General features: G+C 43.1%; 1 protein-coding gene across 1 annotated transcript; it reads right to left on the reverse strand.

The window, feature by feature from the left end:
- Window positions 1–44: 44 nt before the first annotated feature.
- Window positions 45–15,468, reverse strand: pcsk7 (proprotein convertase subtilisin/kexin type 7). The gene is made up of 17 exons (XM_054596859.1): window positions 15,355–15,468; window positions 11,848–12,164; window positions 11,228–11,464; window positions 10,529–10,663; window positions 10,180–10,345; window positions 9,974–10,064; window positions 9,505–9,559; window positions 9,190–9,328; window positions 8,980–9,080; window positions 6,738–6,905; window positions 5,778–5,882; window positions 5,521–5,623; window positions 2,544–2,700; window positions 2,315–2,409; window positions 2,067–2,172; window positions 1,819–1,936; window positions 45–1,222 (listed from the first exon to the last, which is right to left on the reverse strand). Exons 2-17 carry the CDS (start codon window positions 12,103–12,105, stop codon window positions 938–940), a joined length of 2,319 nt encoding a protein of 772 aa, XP_054452834.1. The 5' UTR covers window positions 12,106–12,164; window positions 15,355–15,468; the 3' UTR covers window positions 45–937.
- Between the last annotated feature and the right edge of the window lie 164 nt (window positions 15,469–15,632).

Raw genomic sequence — 15,632 nt, forward strand, 5'->3', positions numbered from 1 at the left:
AATATAAGTGTGTTTTAAAACAATGTATCAGAAGTCAAAGAGGATAATCTGTCAAGTCTTTTATTATCGTTCAGATCACCTGTGACTTGCACAGCAAACACAGCTTCCAACTTCAATCCAAACACTCCTTTCCAATAAAAAAATTAGAACTCTTTAATACATTTTTACAAAAGACACTTTGTATAAATCATTAAACACGCTTGATATAGATATCTGTACAGCAGGCACACATTGTGTATATATTACACTCCATAAAAAAATACATATACAAATCCCACACTTGAAATTCCCACTTCAAGTTTTTAATCAGTAGTTGGTTGATAACCCGCAGATAACGACCCAAGACTTAAAAATCGAACACATCAAATAACACCTCAGAAAATAATAATCTAGTTTAAAAAAAAAAAACAGTATTCTTGGAACCTCATATTTGAGGAAACTTTTTCATGGAAGACCTTTCATATTACAATCTCACACACACACACACACACACTGTGCATCCTGCATACACTCTGCATACACCAAACATGCAATCAAACGGGGACATTACACCCTGTAAGGTCATTCCAGTTAATGCCTGACCTTTACTCCGACCCAAACCTAATCCTGATTGGAAATTGAACCCCAGCAGTGACAAAATACCCCCACTTTTGGAGGATTGTCTTCACTTTTCATTCCTTTTGAGGATATTTGGAGGGACAGTTGTACAAAAACTCACATACGCTCCCACACGTACCCTCACAGCACAAATACAGACTTTCATGAAAAAAGGCCATGTGTTTGGAGATCGCGGACAAGGACAAAGAGTCCACTCCTCAGTCAAGTCTATTTGCAGTCTACACTGTGACCCCCCCACCACCACAGATAAAGGTGAAAGGGGGGGAGCCTGAGACGTCCCATGAGCAACGAGGTTTTAGACCCATCATCTGGATCAGTGCTATGTTGCCAGCCGCTCCCCATTCAAAAGCGGCGCTTTGGCTTCGGAGTCCAACACTGCATGCAACTCCACCCCTGAGTCGTGCTCCTCCTCACCCCGACCCCCCGCCTCCTCCTCCACCATCGCGTCCTCCACTCCTCTCCCCCGGCGCCCTCCCCGGGCCCGGTGACCTCCCCGCCTCCTGCGCAGGCAGAGAAGGCCCCTGAGGTCCAGGTGGGCCAGCGTGACCTCCAGTGTGTAGTACAGGGACCAGAAAAGAGCGAAGCAGCCCAGCAGCAGCAAGAACTGGACGGGGAGAGGACAAAGGAGAGAGAGAGAGAGCGAGAGAGAGATGAGTTGAATTACAACAGCAGAGCCACTGTAAATAGGGAAAAAGTTAAGGAAGTTAAAGTGATCACTAAGTTGAAGTGTTAGTATTCCTTCCTGGTTTAGGGTCAACTTGGATCTTTTACTCCATGTTTATGGGATTAATTAGCTTGCTAAAAGGTAGACAAATTCCCATTAATACCTCCTTAACGATACATGGATGGTGCAAATTTTACAGTTAACATCACAACTTCACTTTTTAACACAGTAACCAATGTCAAATTTCAGATTCATTTCCTGAATGAAGGGGAGAATTAAATTTTTTCCACCACAAATAGTAACTGGCACATATAAATATCTGAATATGTGAGGTCTGCCAATCGTCAAGAAATGTCTGTTCTTGAGAAAGCACTTTTGGCCAATACCTCCATTCAATATAGCTCTGTTCTGCATAAAGTAACATGTTTTTTTAAATTCTCCTTTAGCTCGTCTTTTTTCAAATATATAAGAAAAGCCAGAAAGAGTAAAAAGAGGCAGAGGAGGCAGATGGAAAAGGTAAACAGTGAACTGTTTACTTTGAGGTTGTTGGAGGTGAAGGGGTTGATGATCTCTGGAGGAATGTCCAGGCCTGGAGGGCAGGGCAGAGAGAAGCTGCTGTCCAGATACTTGCCACTCATGGCCTCCTCCACCAGCCTGTCAATCAAAGCACAGCCAATCAACACGCGGAATGTCTATTTTTTTTTACACCAAGATAGAAACCACAAGCATTTAGCGACACAGATGACCTCAAAACTGTCCAGATAGCAGCGAGTGAAGGTCTTACCTCTGTCGTTCCTGGACTTCGCTGTGGGTCATAGAGGAACCATACAGGGTCAACTGGCACTGCTTTAGCACCCCCGACGCTGCACACTGCGCAAGCGTCGACTCTTCTACAGGAGCAGGGAAAAAGAGTCGGTGTTGACAAGGTCATGTAATGTACAAGAGGTCACAAAAAAAATGCAAAAAACTGGAATTTCCCACTGCTGAACAGACATTCCCATCCCAGTCACGTGTGTCAGTGTGAGAGCTTACTGTGGTCGGACATCTTGAGGGTGTACTGGCCTTCAGCTCTCTCTCCCCAGCAGCGCACAGTGGAGAACGTCCAGTCCTGGTAGCCTGACGAATCTCTGTGAGCCAAACAAAGAGAAACAAATACCTAATTAGGCTGCAGTCAAAAACATATTTTCATTTGGCTTTTGAACAAAATTTAATTTAAGTTTTACTGTTTTTTAAAAAATATACCAACGTGCAGTGTTTGTACCTGTCGATGGCGCGGCGTGCCCCGATGACTGATGCCATACCGCTGGGGCAGACCAACCAAATCTCCACGCTGCCACGGCAAGGGTGGGTTATCGTCACGGTGACGGCCACGTGCTCCAGCGTCTCCATCCCGGACTGTCCGAGGTCAGCAGCAGAGACTGTGGGGAGAGGAGGAATATGTATGAGTGTGTGTTTGAACATTTTTACTGGATCGATAAGGGGGGGGCACGTTCCTGTAAATGGGAACATCTGACATTACATTATAACAAAAGGAAAAGAAAAATGTAGACACTCGCGAATATGTGAAAACATACTTATCCATTCACTTTGAACTATTTAACAAGGTTTATACAGGGTTCAGGAGTTGCATTTAAAACTTTTTAAGAAATGTTTAGCATCACAAAGAATGCAATTTGATACCTGTCATAGTATGAAAAGTATGATGGAAAACAAGACAACTAGAATTATTCATTACTTTATCACTTTTTATATCACTTCCCTAAAGATATATTGAATTAAAAGTAATTTTAAGCCTTTTAAGACCTACAGATAGGCTGTTTAAGTATTCAGACTGCTGCTGTAATTAGAGGAAATTGTATTGATCACATTATAACAGTTGTTAGATTATACACATACGCTTATATACATAATTTGAGCTTTTTACACCTAAAATATGGTTATAGTAGATCGACCCGTTTAACAACAAATTTTAAATACAATTTACATTTAAAATGATTAAGTTGTTGCCTAAAATGTGTCAGGGAGAGTAAACAAGCCAAAAAACACACCAGGGTGAGCCTGAGATAGTTGCATACTAGGAGAAATGACGATATACAGTAAATGTATTCTTCTATCAGACTCTGGATCTTTCATCTCCACTTTCACTCCTTGAAATATCAGCCAGTGTTCCCGACCACCTCCTGCCTTCCCTCTCTAAGTGAGCCGTGGTGCTCTCTGACCATGTAGGGCCGCACACATCCTCGGGGCAGGGAGGGGACGCAGCGGGACGAGGGAGCGACGAGTGTAAACAGAGGTGAGTAATGAAAGCGTCGGGGGACAGATGTAGAGAGAAAGAGGGAGGGGAGAGACGGTCAGGAGATGGAGGCAAGTGGAGGAGGAGAGGCAGTGAGAGGGCGAAGTTACGTGGAAGTGTGGAGGGGCAAAAGAAAAGGAAAGAATAAAGAAACAAGATAGAGGTAGAGAGATTTAGTGGGGAAACGTATGCTGTGACAGAAAAAACTCACACTGTGGTGGTCCGTGGGGACTTCATACGCATGTTTAAAGCTCGGACACTTCTGATTAAAAGTCATGTATTCAATATGATTTTCCTACAAATGTACAAGTCTGGCAGTTTTGTACTTTCAGCTGACTTTTCATCCAATGTTTTTAAAGAAAGACAATATCCACTGGATTAGCTTTCTCCTTCAGGGCGTTTGTATCAATAAACTCCAAAGTATTGAAAGACCTGTCTATGCTCAGAGATGAGAGGATGGAGACAAGGTAATACAATTATTTCTGCTCTGCCTAAACAAACCAGCTTTTGAGTCTGAACTGAAAAATGTCCCAACTTCATTCACCAGGAAGCTCTAAACACATGATGAGTCCCACTGTTCAACATTCTTGGGGGTCAAGTATCCAAAGTTTTGTTGGCAAACAGATATATCGAAACTACTGCTGCTCATGAAGACTCTCAGATAGATTTGAATGAAATGTGGTCGCATGCAGTGGGACTTGAAAGGACTTGAAAGCAAGAACAAAATTAAAGAAGATATGTACAAATATATAGAATATATCTGGAAATATACAAAAAAGAAAATTAGGTTGGGGGCAAATTTAATAGGGTGGGCTGTAAAGTCAATCAGTGATCATAAACTCTGAGCATGCTTTGTTGACATGAAAGGATAGATTGTGTGCTCACTAACTGTAGCTGTACATTCAGTCCTCAAATTCCAGCTGAGTGTTCAACTTTTTTTCTTTTCTCTTTAATCACAATCTCTCTTTTCCTTCACTTCAGAACAACCGATAAGTTTAACCAGCAAGACGATCTGTACACACTTATAAGACAACTTTGACGCACTGGATTCACAGCACCATGGGGATGTGACCGGTTTAATCATTAGGACAGAGTCACTGCGTTCACACATAAACACACGTTTGTGGCGATCGTGTTCACATGGGAAGTCAGCGTTTTGTGCTTCGGCCAAAAAGGCGGCCAAAACACATAGAAACTACCAACAACAAACACTGCTGAGTAGCGTGACAGGCAGACATGCCAGTGACATAAAAACCTGTCAGGGATTTGACCAAGAAGGATTGAATTAATGGGTTTTTATGGTAGTTTATCTGAAAGGTATTGAAATTAAGTACGGACACACTTTGCGAGTCTGCTCTGTAACTGTCAGCACTTTTTGCTTTGTTCTGAAGAAAGGCAGGCGCGCACACGCACACACACACACACACACACACACACACACACACGTCTCTGGCTGCGCTCCTGACCGCAACGAAGCCACAAAAGAGGGAAGATATAGATCGAGTGAGCAAAGGAGAAGAGGCGAAGGCGCAGGAAAAGTTTCTGCTACAATGAGGTCACCATGAGCATGTTTGAAAAGTGTGTGAGGGAGAAAGAGACTGATCATATTATATAGAGAAGGTCGAGTATGACGGATTCAGAGGGGGAGAAGTGCAAAAATAAGGAGTTGTAAAATTCAGAGAGTGATTGGGAAGGGAAAAAAAAGAGGAATCTGGGAAGAAAAAGTAGGAATCTGGGTAAAATCTCACCCAGTATTTCACTGTGTACGCAGGAGCTCACAAACAAGAGAACATTACCTAATATGGAGAGGCAGACTGACTGAGAGGCAGACAGGGAGGGAGGGAGGGAGGGAGGGAGTCAGCTACGTAGGGAAGTGTGTAAATTCAACAAGCAGCTGTTCGATACAGAGCTGAGGGAGTGAGAGAGGAGGATCAGACAGAGTTACCTTCCCAGGTTCGGACCAGCTCGTCTGGATAATTTGGAATGGGCGCTTCCTCCTTTATCACTGAGCTCTGATAGGACACGAGGAACGGCACCGACTCCCACACCTGAGAGGGAGGAGGGAGAAAGGTAACTTGCTTTAGGATGTATAAAATCACGTTTGTATTTTCCTTGACTAAATGATTCATAAAGTAATGAACCAAAAGATTCATTAAACATGAATATATCTGGTGGTAGCAGCCTTGTTGTTTGCGTGGATACCTTGGCAGCGTTGACGAGCCTCCATGCGTTGAGCACACCGAAGCCGTGCTGGTGGCTGTGGTGGAAACCAGCTCCGTTCACCCTCCAGTCTGCACTGCTGTCACACTGATGGAACAAATAAAAACGTTTTGTTATCATGTTATCAGTATTACTCCCTCAATACTGTCTCTCGCTACAGCTGAGAAAAGGTACAAAACCACAAACTTAAGCAGAACTAAATGAGGCATTGTATCTCCTGAATATATATCTGAATCAATTAATTACTTTAGTGGACTGACAAGAATAAACAAATGTGTGGATTTACTGCTTCTCTCTATAACTGTCTTTGTAAATTGTAAATATTTAAGTTTTGGACTGTTTGTTGGGGAAAACAAGCTAATTCAATACATTTGAATATCTACCCTAAGTCTGGGAAACTGTAACTTCCAATAATTGTATTGTAATTATATCCCCTAGGAATAGGGATGTTAATAATTAACCAGTTAAAAGAAATGTATAAAAAAAAGAGCCGAAGTTGTTGCTAACTTCAGGCCTAAAGCCTAAAAATATAAAATCAGCATCCCTCATCAGGAAAGATAAACAGCAGATGTCTCATAAAGATATATGATAGATTAAAAAGGTACCCTGTGCATTGACCAGTAGTGGCTCTATGGAGCAAAATGGGTGCCAGTAATATCTGCAAACACGTGGGTGAAGCAATTCACAGTCCTGCTGCAAGTTTTACTCACTATTCTGCTGATCGACAGTTGTTGGCAATGACGCACAACGAAACGTTTCGAGGGTGAACAAAGCAGGGTTTCAATATTTTATGGGGAAGGGAAATGCATTACATATGTTTGTTAGACCTCAAGGATATAAACACAATGCATTTGGGTGAGAAGCACTCGCACGAGTATCCAGGGGGACTGAGCCTCTACACAGGTCAGTGTTCAGTCGTAACTGACCTTTCATCAGGCCTACCTGGGTGGCTGTGAAGGTGATGATGTGCTGTACGTCCCTCCAGCTGAGACAGGGACGGACCTGCAGCATTAGAGCCACCATTCCTGCCGCCAGCGGGGCCGCGGCGGACGTGCCGGTGTGGCCCTCGGTACATCCCGTCCCACTCTGCATGGACCAGTCTGACGTCACCTGTGGAGGCAGACGGATGGGGCTGAATGGAGATATACGACCGGGGAGACTCAAAGCACAAGAGCAAGGGTGGTAACAGATCTGGCAGGAGGACGAACGCACACTGGCACTGACGTATGCGTGTAAACATTTGACAGATGATTGAATAGAAACCTCTAACAGAGTTTATCCAACACAAACAATCCTTCAGCATCAAGGCTCTCCGCCTAAACTAACGACCAGCAAAGAACACTTCATCAGGTGGCAGTGACACAGAGCCATCCGGACAAAACGACAGATTTACTGCAGGAGTCCACAGTGTGTGTGTGTGTGTGTGTGTGTGTGTGTGTGTGTGTGTGTGTGTGTGTGTGTGTGTGTGTGTGTGTGTACAGCTAATGGTAAACATGAGGACTGTATGACGAAGGTTAAAGCACTGGAGAGGTTCAGCTTTTAAAGAGATGTAAGGATGTAAAGAGAGAAAGAACACATTGTAAGAAGAGTGGTAAAGTGAAAATGTATATACACAGAGAGAGAGAGAGAGAGAGAGAGAGAGAGAGAGAGTTTAAAATCCTGACAGTTAATGGTTGACTTAAACGAAGGATTTATAGAGAGGATTAGCTTTACGAGCTAGCAAAAAAAAAAGCCTAACATAATATTTTAGAACTGGTTTGTCTATGTGTGTGAGATCAAACTCATGGACTACAATCATGTCTTCCATGTACACCACCCGCTGGTACACCCGTCAGCCACAGCGTGACTGACAGCAGCGCCACAGCGGTGCGGGCTGAAGAATTCCCAGCGCTCTGTGTTTACACGCGGACGACATGTGGGCCTTTTTCTAACAGCTGTTGGAGCCATGTAGAAGGTGCAACATGCAGTGTTGCAGTGCACGTTCATCCAGAGCAGCTGTCCATGCGGTGAGAGTGTACAAGCATCATCAGGAGACAAGCCCGGTGTCTAGTAGTCACTTGTCACCTCATATTTAAATTAGAAAAACACTGAATCTAAATCAGGTAAATAGCTGAATCTTAAATGGATATAATCCTGGGTCATGTTTTGGTAGTCACAGCTATTTCTTCTGGTTTGCATACTCAAGAATCATTGATGAATCAGCCTCTAGGATTTTAAAAATAAGATGCACAAGTTCATAAAGTTTGTGCAATCATGAAGGCAGCTGTTCTTGATAGACTCTAAACGGTTCTTCAGAATAATAAACTCTCTGTAAATAATTGGCCTGTGAGTATACTGTGGTCAGTGGTGGATCAGCCTCCTGCCTAAGCTCTCCGCCCCCAAACAGGCTATGACATCCCTGGGCCAATCTGCGTTGCCACGGTGACAGCCATAAACAGTGGCAAATAGAGGTCAGTGGCTTTCGATGGGCCCTGAATCCTGTCATCACCGGTTATCATTTCGGATGAAACTAAATCCCTGCTGCTTCTGATGTGGGGCTGCTCTTTCACAAATTTTCAAACGGTTTGTCACAATCACTTATTTTGAAGTGTTTGTGGTCTTTTTTTAGACCACAATGAACTTCAGATAGGTTGAGATATATCTACAGACTTCAAGAGAAAATTGCAACCAAATGCTTGAAAACGGGAAGTTCAAAACAGTGGGATTCCTAGGACGTGATGTTGACGTAACTGGTAAGACACATTTGGAGAGTTTTGGTCATGCGGTGGAGCGCTCTACAATGACTAAAGTGGGGAAATAACATTTCTTGGACTGACTGCAAGTCACGCAGCACTTGGCTTTTATGCGTTTATTTATCTGCTCAGGTGTCACAAGGAGCTCAAAGAGATATAAATGATAATGAGCATTTTAGTTAGGACTGTAGCTGGGTCTCATATGTCATAAATAAAGATGGGCAGGTAGGAAAAAAAGTAAAAAAGACGTGACTTGTGACTTTTTCCACCTCAGAGTTACTCGTCATTGACTTCCCGCTTTCAGGTTGGTCCTTATGCCACTTCTCATCCATTCTCTGGTCTAGTCATACTATGTGTGTGTGTGTGTGTGTGTGTGTGTGTGTGTGTGTGTGTGTGTGTGTGTGTGTGTGTGTGTGTGTGTGTGTGTGTGTGTGTGCTCTGGTAGGACTTACAATGCTCCTCAGCTTGCTCCCCCCGCTGCTGAAAGTGACAGCCAGCATGGACGCACACTCTTCAGCGTAGAAGGGCATCCTGCCTTTCTCATCGACCGCTCCTGCAAAACACACACACACACACACACGATTATTTATGACCCAAAGCACATATCACCACACCCATAACACAAGTGAACACTCACACGCCTGAGAGCCTCTGTGTCTTACCGATTGTGATGGTGTAGATGGAGTTGGCGTAGCCGTCGTAGTTGCAGTTGTCGTTGTATTGACCTCCGTTGCCGCTGGCTACCACAAAGATGCTGCCGAAGCCTTGTCTGCCTGCAATCACCCCGTGCTGCAGTGCCGCCTTTGTAGAGAAAAAAAATATATATATCATGCTGTGATAAAAGCAGGGAAGATTCTACTTTTTGTGCTCACAGTTTTATCTACATCGCTTCTCCTCTGTAATTAATCCGTTGCAGTGTACTGCCCCCTGCAGGAAAAAAAGAAATCACCGCTCCACACAAACTGTCTTCCTCTCACCTTGCCCAGGGGATGGGGTCCGTCCACAGTGTGTCCGTCATCATCTGGACCCCAACTAGAGGAGACAAGAGCCCAAATCAGAATCAAAGCAAGACTTGCTACAACAACATTCTACATCCTGGCATTAAAACATGACGACATAGCAAAATATTTACACTTAAAAAGGCATTGCAGGACAACCACCGCTCCACCCGGCTTTATCTAAAGTAAGGTACTGGAAGTATGAAAAAGCTCAAACTGATAAAATAGATATCCAAAACTTAGATCAATGCAGAGAACACTTCATAGTTTAAAGCATAGATCTAAGTATGCAGATACTTAAAGGCATTAAAAGCCGATAAAAAAACAAAGTTGTCAAAAGTTTGTGGAATCAAGTGACACACAAACTCATCTTTGACATTTCACCGTTTTCAAAAGCCACTTTCCTGATGGAAACACCAAACAGAACCAGAGAGCATCTGTTTGTTACCTGCAGCTGTAGATGTCGTTGACCTGGTAGTGCTTGTTGAAGGCTATGGCCTCCAGGCTGTCTGTCAGCGGGCCGTCCAGCACTCTGATGCCTGAACAAAGAAACAGCAAGCGTGAGGCGAGTGTCAGCACACATCATTCCAAAGTCTCGTCTCCTTTCTGAGAGGTACTTAAACGCTTCAAGTTCAAAACTCCATTTATCTGTACCCGCCACTTTGCTGCCGTAAGCAACGCCAACAGCACAGAAACTGTTGTTGGGGACGGCTGCGATCTCTCCGGCACATCGAGTCCCGTGGTGGTTGTTGCTGTGGACGTCTGGGTGAGGCATGGGGTCCGGGTCATTGGAGTTCAGGTCGTAACTGCCCTCTGGACTCTGAGAGGGTTGAAAGAATTATGAATGGAAAAGGAATTGCTGGCAAACTTTCAAACAGCTACTTGTCTTTATGTTTTCAAAACGTTCTGGCACGAGAGCAGCACAAGCAGTTCATAAGTAAGTAACAGGACACATTTACAATCCATTGATCATAGAATAGAACAAGTGCTAGTTTTGACATACATAGTTGGGCTGGATGTCCTGGTGGGTGTGCTCCACCCCGTCATCTACCACCACCACCGTGACTCCTCGGCCAGTGATGTTGTGCTCCCACACCCCCGTTACATTAATGTCCATTCCCTTATTGAGGTGATTGTGCTGTAAGAACAAGAAGAGTGGGGGAAGGGTGTGGTTATGTAAAGAGGGAGGGTACAGGACTGTTAATGCAAGGCAAGGGAGTAAAAAGGGAGTATAGAGTTAAAGGAAAAATAAGCATCACTGAGGAGTTTTTTTAAATACCTTGAAATGCACATTGTCTAATGTTTTTTGTACACAGAGGACATACACGGTGCAACCATGAGACATATTACGTGTAACCCTAAACCTTCATTGTTTTATTTCCACATCCCTAAAGCTGTCGCTATATTGGTTCCATAAAAAGGTCTGCTGGTATCAAAATATTCTTTTACTTTTCATTTTGAAGCCCAATGTCACAATGAGCTGATAGAACTACACTAGTTCTACATAAAGTGATAGTGTTGAAACAAACACAACAAAAAAAAATCAATAAAGAATATAGTATGCAGATTATTTAACAGGTAAATTAGTAATTTATTAATTCTTAAATTAATTTAAGGCACTAATTTAAAGTCGGCTGGATTCGTAGACAACTGGTGATTAAACAAGAATGAAACAAAGAAACACATCGGTCCAGATTCTCACCAGGTGCCACTGTTTGGGGTAATTGGGATCGTTGAAGGCCATCGATCTCTTCGAGCGGCTCAGCACTCTCTCCTGGGAGTGCCACAGGACGTGAGGGTGGGACGCCAGGACGTCACCGGGCCGGACACCTTTGCTCCAAATGCCAGCCGCAGATCCAGGAGTGACAGAGCACAGCAAGTAGTGACCTTCTAGCTGCCCAATCTGGCCGTGGTTCTTCAGCCCAGCCTGCTCCGCCACCTGGGATGAAGAGAATACTGATGTTAAAATAAATACTTCTAAAAAAGTGGGAAACTTGTGTTTTTTTCCGCCTAACAAAGTCAACATTAAAACAGATTACATTTAACTTCGATGTTCCCTGTGGAGAAATCAAGTAGTTGCAGAAAATAAGATACAAATGAGCTAAATGGAAAACAGGGACTAAGTAAACTGAATTTAAAAAAGCTGTATGTTAAACTAAAGTTACGTAGTAAAGAACACGGCAATAACAAATGTATCGTTCCCACAAATCATGGACAATTAAGTAACAATTAAATAAAAACTGTAGCCTCATAGAAATGAAGCCCCGAGTTCCCAATAAAGATCAAAATGTATCAGCTGAGCGTGTTCACGAGGAACTGTACCCTGTTGGCTATCGCATCCAGGTGCACCGAGCTCTGTTCTCCATCTTCTCCCTCATGATGTGGTTCCGAGTGGAGCCGGACGGCCCAGGACTGACCCAGGCCGCAGGAGAGTGACGGCCAAGGAGAGGAAGGAGAGGAGGAGGAGGAGGCGGAGAAGGGATTTGATGGGGCGACGGGGGGCAGGAGGGTCAGAAGCAAGAGGCTAAAGGAGGACAGGAAAATAAGGAGCAGGAGTGTGGGGAAATAGGGCGTTGCCATGGCAACGTAGGGTGACACACAGTACCGACCAAGCGAGCCCTCTTCATCTGAACAGCAACCTGGAGACGAAGGCGGACGGGGAGAAAAGAAGGACCCTCGTTAGTTGTGAGGGCAGCGAGAACGAGAGGATGGTTGCTCGCCATCTGTGTGCTGCATTCAGAGGCCACTTAGCAAAATTCACAGCGTCGCACTAACTGGACACGAATTCAGAGGGCTGTGGCTGCAGCCCACTCGATTATCACTCTGTGGTCACATCAGTGTTCCTGCACGGACTACTGTGAAGAGGCCCTCACATGTGAATGCTATTCTTTTAGCCTGAAAATGTAATAATCAAACGCTAACGGATAGCTCTGAATTTGCACCCTACCGTAGCCTTGTTCTGACATGTAAAGGTGGAGAATTAACATGCATCTGGATCAACTTGTTAGTGGGGTATGTGTAATCCGTCACTCCCAAGCACAGTTCACACTACAAATGTCATACACTGTCTGTCCATTCATTTTTACATTACATTACAGTCATTTAGCAGACGCTTTCATCCAAAGCGACTTACAATCAGTAGTATATTACATATCATTCACCCATTCACACACTGGTAATAATAAGTGTATTCAACATAGGTATTCAAGAGAACTACTAGTCACCAGAAGTCATAAGTGCATCTCCTTTCTTAAACAAGCATCTAAAAGCATAAACCAGAGCAAAAGTATGGTGCAGAAACAAACTAATAGGAATACAATAAGTGCTAAGTGGAAGGCTCAGGGTAGTACTTCTTGAAGAGGTGAGTTTTCAGCCTGCGGGGAGTTCATTCCACCACTGAGGGGCCAGGACAGAAAAAGCTGTGACCGGGTGGATCGGCCGCAGGGACCTCTGAGCGACAGGGCAACCAATCGCCCCGAGGCAGCAGAGCGAAGTGGTCGGGCGGGGGTGTAGGGCTTGACCATGGCCTGGAGATAGGAAGGAGCTGTTCCTTTCACTGCCCTGTAGGCTAGCACCAGAGTCTTACACTGGATGCGAGCTCTTACAGGGAGCCAGTATAGAGAACGGAGAAGGGAAGTCGTGTGGGAGAACTTGGGAGGATTGAACACCAGGCAGCAATTTAGGACTACCCTGAGCCTTCCACTTAGCACTTATTGTATTCTTATTAGTTTGTTGCACTTATTGTATTCTTATTAGTTTGTTGCACTTATTGTATTCCTATTAGTTTGTTTCTGCACTATACTTTTGCTCTGGTTTATGCTCTTAGATGCTTGTTTAAGAAAGGAGATGCACTTATGACTTCTGGTGACTAGTAGTTCTCTTGAATACCTATGTTGAATACACTTACTGTAAGTCGCTTTGGATAAAAGCGTCTGCTAAATGACTGTAATGTAATGTAATGTAATGTAATGTTAACCAACACAGCTTTATTTTGGGATCCACGCCATTCCCCCCCTCCCCGAAGGCAGTTGGCTGATTTGGTCACTTATGGTCCCACTTTGATTACAGATATTACATTAAATTTACATTACAGTCATTTAGCAGACGCTTTTATCCAAAGCGACTCAAAGCTTATATTACATGTCATCACATTTCATTCACACACTGATGACAGGCTACCATGCAAGGTGCCACCATCAGACTCTAACTAACATTCATACATCATCCAGTCCACACCGATGGCAAGCCTTCGGGAGCAACTTGGGGTTAAGTGTCTTGCCCAAGGACACGTCGACATGGACTGCCGAAGCCGGGTATCGAACCGCCGATCCTCTGAAAGCCATTCATACTCAGTAGTGTCATTTTGAATTTTCACAAGTGCCGTCTTCATTTTCATTAAATCTTTCTGTTAACTCTTCTTTTAATAGTACAGCTTTGCAAATACAGGCATGCTCTCCACTGCGCCACAGCCGGCCATTAACATATTAAAAAGCAACAACAGATCTGTAAAAATCGCTCTCTTGAATACCTATGTTGAATACACTTCCTGTAAGTCGCTTTGGATAAAAGCGTCTGCTAAATGACTGTAATGTAATGTAATGTCATGTAAAAATGAGTTTAACACAAAAGCACTGCTTTAAATCTCGTGTCTACCATAAATGTCTTTGAAATAAGCTATTCAGCATTAAAATAACTAAATTAATCTAAGACTAGACGACTGATTAGTCAACCAATCAACATAGAGGGATTAACCCTAGCATTTAACCCTCTTTCAGTCAACTTTTACACCTGAAATTCACATGTATATAAAGACATAAAGCTCACTCTGACATTGATTGTGGGCCCTAAATGAAAAGGGCAAATAAAAAGATCACACTATTCCTGTTTATTCCTGTTCTATCTTTATTTTGTTGTATAGTATGTGTATTTATTGTCTGTGTCTGTGTAGTTGTATAGTATGTGTATTTATTGTCTGTGTAGTTGTATAGTATGTGTATTTATTGTCTGTGTAGTTGTATAGTATGTGTATTTATTGTCTGTGTAGTTGTATAGTATGTGTATTTATTGTCTGTGTAGTTGTATAGTATGTGTATTTATTGTCTGTGTAGTTGTATAGTATGTGTATTTATTGTCTGTGTCTGTGTAGTTGTATAGTATGTGTATTTATTGTCTGTGTAGTTGTATAGTATATTTATTGTCTGTGTATGTGTATTTATTGTCTGTGTAGTTGTATAGTATGTGTATTTATTGTCTGTGTAGTTGTTGTATTTATTGTATGTGTAGTTGTATTATGTGTATTTATTGTCTGTGTAGTTGTATAGTATGTGTATTTATTGTCTGTGTAGTTGTATAGTATGTGTATTTATTGTCTGTGTAGTTGTATAGTATGTGTATTTATTGTCTGTGTCTGTGTAGTTGAGCTGCTGCAACACTTGAATTTCCCCCATGGGGATCAATAAAGGAATATAATAATAATAACCAGTCATGTGACTAAAGTCATGTGACCTTTATTACACCACAGTGTAATAAAAACACAGCCTGTCAGATGATAAGTGACCTTTTGCATGTGTGTTTATAGTCACAAAAGGGGGCAGTAATTAAAATAAAACACCAAACACATCCAAAGCATAACTTGTCAACATGTATTAGTGTGATGGATGATCACAACACAGTCCTGTGATCACACCTGTTAGCTCCCCTGGCATGCTAGGCTAACGCTAGCTCTCCATTTTTTAGCTGATTTGTTTATTTATATCGCTATTTTTTTCTTTAAATTAAATAATAATCCGTTGCCCTGGTGATTCGTTTAGTTGATAAAACACATCTCACCTTCCCACCGAGCCCGTGTTGCATCTGTTTCCTCGAGTTTATGGATAACAGAAGTCAGCCTGTCGTCTCACTTCCGCAACACGCCTGTGACGTCACGTAGCTGCTGCGCATGCGCCGCGCGGGCCGCCTGATTGGTCCAGGGAAGATACAGGTTCTGTTCCTGGTTCCTGGTCTCATGATAATCAGTGGATTTAAGCTGCTGGAGCAGAAATGAGCTTCTGTTAAACTGCTTTAAGCTGCACAAGGATTCTACTTCATCCATTACTGCTGCTTTGTTT

The sequence above is a fragment of the Anoplopoma fimbria genome, chromosome 1 (genome assembly GCF_027596085.1).
Source record: "Anoplopoma fimbria isolate UVic2021 breed Golden Eagle Sablefish chromosome 1, Afim_UVic_2022, whole genome shotgun sequence".
Classification (NCBI taxonomy): Eukaryota; Metazoa; Chordata; class Actinopteri; order Perciformes; family Anoplopomatidae; genus Anoplopoma; species Anoplopoma fimbria.

Coding starts and splice junctions, on each gene's coding strand:
- pcsk7 (XM_054596859.1), bottom strand. CDS start 12,105: ATGGCAACGCCCTATTTCCCCACACTCCTGCTCCTTATTTTCCTGTCC. Junction 9,081..9,189: donor CATCTACACCATCACAATCG/GTAAGACACAGA, acceptor TGTGTTTTGCAG/GAGCGGTCGATGAGAAAGGC. Junction 5,624..5,777: donor GGCTCGTCAACGCTGCCAAG/GTATCCACGCAA, acceptor CCTCCCTCTCAG/GTGTGGGAGTCGGTGCCGTT.